At 52.8% G+C, this 7,537-nt stretch overlaps 1 protein-coding gene across 1 annotated transcript in view; it reads left to right on the forward strand.

Moving 5' to 3' along the window:
• LOC121345359 (phosphoribosylformylglycinamidine synthase-like) overlaps positions 1–7,485 on the forward strand; it is a gene marked incomplete at both ends in the record, with an annotated part of 8,629 nt that extends 1,144 nt beyond the window's left edge. Inside the window, 5 exons of the mRNA XM_041422171.1 lie at positions 311–432; positions 473–506; positions 5,198–5,323; positions 5,773–5,918; positions 7,275–7,485. Of these exons, the coding sequence (XP_041278105.1) occupies positions 311–432; positions 473–506; positions 5,198–5,323; positions 5,773–5,918; positions 7,275–7,485 (639 nt within the window). The remainder of the gene's footprint in view (positions 1–310; positions 433–472; positions 507–5,197; positions 5,324–5,772; positions 5,919–7,274) is intronic.
• Between the last annotated feature and the right edge of the window lie 52 nt (positions 7,486–7,537).

A 7,537-nucleotide genomic window follows, 5' to 3' on the forward strand; every position in this document is an offset into this window, starting at 1 on the left:
CCATTTTTGGGTCCATTTTGGGTCCATTTTTGGGTCCATTTCCCCCATTTCCCCCATTTTGGGTCCATTTCCCCCATTTTTGGGTCCATTTCCCCCATTTTTGGGTCCATTTCCCCCATTTTTAGGTCAATTTTTGGTTGGATTTCCCCCATTTTTGGGTCCATTTTCTCCATTTTTTGGCCCATTTCATCCATTTTTAGCCCCATTTTTAGGTGCATTTCCCCCATTTTTTGGCTGAATCCCCCCCGATCTCCCCCCTCCCTCTGGGGCCGCCCGGGGCTGATTTTTGGGCCGTTTTTGGGTTTTTCAGGGACCCTGCTGTGGGTGCAGCTGAACCCCGGCCGGCACCGCCTGGGCGGCTCCGCCCTGGCCCAGGTGTTCGCCCAGGTGGGCGACGAGTGCCCCGACCTGGATGAGCCCGCGCGCCTCGAGGCCGCCTTCCCCCGACCTGGAGGAGCCCGCGCGCCTCGAGGCCGCCTTCAACGTCACCCAGCAGCTGCTCCAAGGTTTGGGCCGAAAAACCGCGATTTTGGGGCTCTTTGGGCGAAAAAACGGCGATTTTGGGGTGAAAAATGGGGATTTTGGGGCTGTCTGGGGCTGTTTGCCCCGACCTGGAGGAGCCCGCGCGCCTCGAGGCCGCCTTCAACGTCACCCAGCAGCTGCTCCAAGGTTTGGGCCGAAAAACCGCGATTTTGGGGCCCTTTGGGCGAAAAAACGGCGATTTTGGGGTGAAAAATGGGGATTTTAGGGTGAAAAAAAGGGGATTTTAAATGGAAAAATGCTGATTTTTGAGAGGAGAAAGGTGATTTTTTTGTGGAAAAAAAGAAGATTTTAGGGCAAAACCCAGCAATTTTTGGGTGGAAAAGCAATGATTTTGGGGCTTTTGAGTGAAAAAATGGAGATTTTAGGGGAAAAAGGCGGCGATTTTCTGGCAAAAAAAAAGGTGATGTGGGGCAAAAAATTGGAAATTTTAGGGTGAAAATCGTCATTATTGGGGCTGTTGGGGTGAAAAATGGGGAGTTTGGGGTGAAAAACGGGGAGTTTGGGGCTCTTTGGGCAAAAAAACGGTGATTTTGGGGTGAAAAATGGGGATTTTGGGGCTGTCTGGGGCTGTTTGCCCCGACCTGGAGGAGCCCGCGCGCCTCGAGGCCGCCTTCAACGTCACCCAGCAGCTGCTCCAAGGTTTGGGCCGAAAAACCGCGATTTTGGGGCTCTTTGGGCGAAAAAACAGCGATTTTAGGGTGAAAAATGGCGATTTTAGGGCGAAAAATGGGGATTTTAGGGTGAAAAAAAGGGGATTTTAAATGGAAAAATGGTGATTTTTGAGTGGAAAAAGGAGATTTTTTTTGTGGAAAAAAAGAAGATTTTAGGGCAAAACCCAGCAATTTTTGGGTGAAAAAATGGGGATTTTGGGGCTTTTGAGTGAAAAAATGGGGATTTTGGGGTGAAAAATGGAGATTTTAGGATGAAAAACCTGAGATTTGGAGCGAAAAAATGGAGATTTTAGGGGAAAATGTGGCGATTTTCTGGCAAAAAAATGGTGATGTGGGGACAAAAAAATGGAAATTTTAGGGTGAAAATCGTCAGTCCTGTCGGGGTGAAAAATGGGGAGTTTGGGGTGAAAAATGGGGAGTTTGGGGTGAAAAACCTGAGATTTGGAGCGAAGAAATGGAGATTTTGGGGGAAAAAGGCGGCAATTTTCTGGCAAAAAAATGGTGATGTGGGGCAAAAAAATGGAAATTTTAGGGTGAAAATCGTCAGTCTTGGGGGTTTGGGTGAAAAATGGGGATTTTGGGGCTGTCGGGGTGAAAAATTGAAAAAAAGGGGATTTTGGGGTGAAAAATGGAGATTTTAGGATGAAAAACCTGAGATTTGGAGCGAAAAAATGGAGATTTTAGGGGAAAAGGTGGCGATTTTATGGCAAAAAAGTGGTGATTTTGGGGCAAAAAAAAGGAAATTTTAGGGTGAAAATCGTCAGTCTTGGGGGTTTGGGGTGAAAAATGGGGATTTTGGGGCTGTTGGGGTGAAAAATGGGGATTTTGGTGCTTTTTGGAGCAAAAAATTGGAAATTTTAAGGTGAGAAATGGTAATTTTAGAGTGAAAAAACTGAGATTTTTGGGGCAAAAAATTGGAAATTTTGGGGTGCAAAATATGGATTTTTGGGGCTCTTTGGGTGAAAAAATGAATATTTTTGGGGAAAAAAGGCAATTTTATGGTGAAAAATGGTGATTTTTGAATGGAAAATGACCATTTTTTGGGAAAAAAAAGGAGATTTTAGGGCAAAACCCAGTGATTTTTGGGTGAAAACTAGAGATTTGGGGTGAAAAAAGGTGATTTAGGGGAAAAAAAGGAGGATATTTGGGAAAAAAATGAAATCTTCGAGCAAAATGTTGAGATTTTTGGGCAAAAAATTGAGATTTTTGGGGTTAAAAGGAGATTTTGGGATGACAACCTGAGATTTTGGTTGAAAAATGGAGATTTTGGGGTAAAAAACTGGAAAATTTGGGGTGAAAAATGGGGATTTTGGAGTTTTTGGGCTGAAAAGCTGATTTTGGGCCTTAAAAAAAGGAGGATTTTTGGGAAAAAAAAATGAAATCTTTGAGCAAAATGTTGAGATTTTTGGGCAAAAATTTGAGATTTTTGGGGTTAAAAGGAGATTTTGGGATGACAACCTGAGATTTTGAGGTAAAAAACTGGAAAATTTTGGGTGAAAAATGGGGATTTTGGAGTTTTTGGGCTGAAAAGCTGATTTTGGGCCTTTGAGTGAAAACCCAGATTTTTGGGCAAAAAACGACAATTTTTGGCCTAAAAACGCTGATTTTTTGGGCTAAAACCGGGGATTTGGGGGTGAAAAATGGGAACTTTGTGGAGAAAAATGACAAATTTGGGGTGAAAGGTCAGGATTTTGGGGCTGTTGGGGTGAAAAACGGCGATTTTGGGGCCCTGAGGTGACACTTGGTGACCCCGATGTGACATTTGGTGACCTGGGTGACATTTGGTGATCTCAGGTGACATTTGGTGACCCCAGCGTGACCCTGAGGTGACACTTGGCAACCCTGAGGTGACCCCGATGTGACATTTGGTGACCCCAAGGTGACATTGAGTGACCCTGATGTGACACTTGGTGACCCCAAGGTGACATTCTTAACCCTGAGGTGACATTTGGTGACCCCGAGGTGACATTTGATGACCCTGGGTGACATTTGATTTGGTGACATTTGGAGCCCTGAGGTGACCCTGGGTGACGCAACTGAGGTGACATTTGATTGTGACATTTGGTGACCCCGACTACCCTGTGGGTGACCCTGATGTGACATTCGGTGACCCCAAGGTGACATTCTTAACCCTGAGGTGACATTTGGTGACCCCGAGGTGACATTTGATGACCCTGGGTGACATTTGGTGACATTTGGAGCCCTGAGGTGACCCTGGGTGACACTTGGCAACCCTGAGGTGACATTTGGTGGCCCTGAGGTGACATTTGATGACCCCAAGGTGACACTTGGTGACATTTGATAACCCTGAGGTGACATTTGATGACATTTGGAGCCCCTGTGTGACCCGAGGTGACATTGGTGACCCTGAGTGACGCGAGGTGACACTTGGTGACCCTGAGGTGACATTTGGTGACCCCGACGTGACACTTGGTGACATTTGGAGCCCTGAGGTGACCCTGATGTGACACTTGACAACCCTGAGGTGACATTTGGTGACCTTGAGGTGACCCTGTGGAGACACTTGGTGGCCCGGAGGTGACATTTGGAGCCCCAGGGTGACATTTGGTGGCCCCGATGTGACATTTGGTGACCCTCAGGTGACTTTGGGTGACCCCAAGGTGCCCCTGGGTGACCTGAGGTGGCCCTGAGGTGACATTTGGTGACCAAGGTGCCATTTCTAGCCCCTGGGTGACACTTGGTGACATTTCATAACCCTGAGGTGACCCTGAGGTGACACTTGGTGATATTTGATAACCCTGAGGTGACATTGATAACGCTGGGGTGATCCTGAGGTGACACTTGGTGACCCCGACGTGACCCTGAGGTGACATTTGGTGACCCCGAGGTGACACTTGGTGACCCTGAGGTGACACTTGGTGACCCCGACGTGACTCTGAGGTGACATTTGGTGACCAAGGTGACATTTCTAGCCCCTGGGTGACATTTGGTGGTCCAATGTGACATTTGGTGACCCTGGGTGACACTTGGTGACCCTGACATGACCCTGGGTGACACTTGGTGACATTTGGAGCCCTGAGGTGACCCTGGGTGACCCCAAGGTGCCCCTAGGTGACCTGAGGTGGCCCTGAGGTGACATTTGGTGACCAAGGTGCCATTTCTAGCCCCTGGGTGACACTTGGTGACATTTGATAACCCTGAGGTGACCCTGAGGTGACATTTGGTGACCCCGACATGACCCTGCGGTGACATTTGATGACCCCAATGTGACATTTGGTGACCCCAATGTGACACTTGGTGACACTTGGAGCCCTGAGGTGACCCCGAGGTGACATTTGCTGAGCCTCGTGACATTTGGTGACCCCGATGTGACATTTGGTGACCGAGGTGACATTTCTAGCCCCTGGTTGGAGCCCTGAGGTGACATTTGATGACCCCAACGTGACCCTGAGGTGACATTTGGTGATCCCGATGTGACATTTGGTGACCCCAAGGTGACACTTGGTGACCCCAAGGTGACACTTGGTGACACTTGGAGCCCTGAGGTGACCCCGAGGTGACATTTCCTGAGCCTCGTGACACTTGGTGACCCCGAGGTGACACTTGGTGTCCCAAGGTGACATTAGATGACCCCAAGGTGAAATTTGCTGAGCCTGGGTGACATTTGGTGACCCCGATGTGACCCTGAGGTGACATTGGTGACCCTGAGGTGACTTTGAGCGACCTGAGGTGGCCCTGGGTGACATTTGGTGACCCTAGGGTGACCCTGTGTGGCCTGAGGTGACATTTCGTGACCCTGAGGTGACATCTGATGACCCTGAGGTGACATGTGGAACCCTGAGTGACATTTGTTGGCCCTGGGTGACCTTTGATGACCTGAGGTGACCCGAGGTGACACTTGGTGACCCTGGGTGACCTGAGGTGACACCGGTGACATTTGTGTCCCCAGGGCGTGTCCTGCTGGCCGGCCATGACGTCACTGACGGTGACATTGGTGACACCGGTGACATTTGTGTCCCCAGAGCGTGTCCTGCTGGCCGGCCATGACGTCAGTGACGGTGGCCTGCTGGGCTGTGTCCTGGAGATGGCCTTCGCTGGGAACTGCGGTGTCACCGTCAGCGTCCCCGCGCCACCGCCCGGCGTCACCCGTCAGTGTCCCCGAACCCTCGGTGTCCCCAACCCCCAGTGTCCCCAATGTCCCGAATGTCCCCAGTGTCCCCAATGTCCCCTCTGTCCCCAATGTCCCCAATGTCCCCCGGTGGCCCCAGGATCCCCAATGCCCCCACTTCCCCAATGTCCCCGCTGTCCCCAATGTCCCCAGTGCCCCCAATGTCCCCAATGTCCCCGCTGTCCCCATGTCCCCAGTGTCCCCTCTGATGTCCCCGCTGTCCCCATGTCCCCAATGTCCCCTCTGTCCCCATGTCCCAAATGTCCCTGATGTCCCCTCTGATGTCCCCAATGTCCCCTCTGTCCCCAATGTCCCCAATGTCCCCATGAATGCAATGTCCCCGATGTCCCCCGATGTCCCCTCTGATGTCCCCAGTGTCCCCTCTGTCCCCAATGTCCCCAATGTCCCCAATGTCCCCTCTGTCCCCAGCGCTGGCGCTGCTCTTCGCCGAGGAGCCGGCGCTGCTGCTCGAGGTCCCCGCGGTGGCCGCCGTCCCCGTGTGCCGCCGCTACCAGGACGCCGGTGTCACCTGTGTCCCCATCGGCCACAGCGGCCCCTACGGACCCCGCGCCATGGTGAGGGGACACGGGGACAGCGGGGACAGCAGGGACGGGGGAACAATGGGCACAGCAGGGACAGCGGGGACATTGAGGGGATTGGGGACAATTGGGGGATGTTGGGGACATCGGGGGACACTGAGGACATCAGGAGCGTTGGGGGCATTGGGGGGATTGGGAATATTGGGGACATTGGGGACACTGGGGGACATCAGGGACAATGGGGACATTGAGGGCATTTGGGGACATTGGGGACACAGGGGGACATCAGGGACAATGGGGACATTGAGGACATTTGGGGACATTGGGGACACTGGGGGACATCAGGGACAATGGGGACATTGAGGGCATTTGGGGACATTGGGGACACAGGGGGACATCAGGGACAATGGGGACATTGAGGGCATTTGGGGACATTGGGGACACAGGGGGACATCAGGGACAATGGGGACATTGAGGGCATTTGGGGACATTGGGGACACAGGGGGATCAACATCCTCAATGTCCCCAATGTCCCCAATGTCCTTAATGTTCCCAATGTCTCCAATGTTCATGTCCTCAACGTCCTCAATGTCCCCAATGTCCCCAAACCGCAATGTCACCATTCCAATATCCTCCATGTCCCCAATGTCCCCAGTGTCCCCAATGTCCCCAATGTCCCTCAATGTTCTCAATGTCCCCAAACTCCAATGTCACCATTCCAATGTCCCATATCCCAATGTCTCCAGTGTCCCCAATCCCCCGGAGGTCCCCAATGTCCCCAGTGTCCCCAATGTCCCCAATGTCCTCAATGTCCTCAATGTCCCCAATGTCCCTCAATGTCCCCAAGTCCCCAATGTCTCTGAATGCCTCCAATGTCCTCCATGTTCTCAATGTCCCTCAATGTCCCCAATGTTCTTCAGATCCTCGATGTCCCCATTTCCCAGTGCCACCATTCCAGTGCCACCATTCCCGCCATTCATATCCCAATGTCCCCAATGTCCCCAGTGTCCCCAATGTCCCCAATGCTGTCCCCGCAGGTGACGGTGTCGGTGGGTGGCCAGGAGCTGCTGGCCGAGCCCCTTGGGGACATCCGGGCGCTCTGGGAGCAGACGAGTCCCTGTGCCTCAGTGTCCCTCAGTGTCCCCATTTCCCAGTGCCACCATTCCAGTGCCCCATAACCCAATGTCCCCAGTGTCCTCAATGTCCTCAGTGTCCCTCAATGTTCTCAGTGTCCCCAAACCTCAATGTCACCATTCCAGTGCCCCATATCCCAATGTCTCCAATGTCCCCATTTCCCAGTGCCACCATTCCAGTGCCACCATTCCAGTGTCCCATATCCCAATGTCCCCAATGTCCCCAGTGTCCCCAATGTCCCCAATGCTGTCCCCGCAGGTGACGGTGTCGGTGGGTGGCCAGGAGCTGCTGGCCGAGCCCCTTGGGGACATCCGGGCGCTCTGGGAGCAGACGAGTTTCCGGCTGGAGCGGCTGCAGGCGGCGCCGGCCTGCGTGGAGCAGGAGGAGCAGGACCTGGGCACGCGCTGGGGCCCCGAGCTCCGCCTCACCTTCGACCCCGACTACGTGACGCCGCTGGCGCGGAGCATGGGTGGGGACACGGGGACAGCGGGGGGGTGGGGACAGCGGGGACACTGGGGGGA

The sequence above is a fragment of the Onychostruthus taczanowskii genome, unplaced genomic scaffold (genome assembly GCF_017590055.1).
Source record: "Onychostruthus taczanowskii isolate IOZ18803 unplaced genomic scaffold, ASM1759005v1 scaffold718, whole genome shotgun sequence".
Lineage (NCBI taxonomy): Eukaryota > Metazoa > Chordata > Aves > Passeriformes > Passeridae > Onychostruthus > Onychostruthus taczanowskii.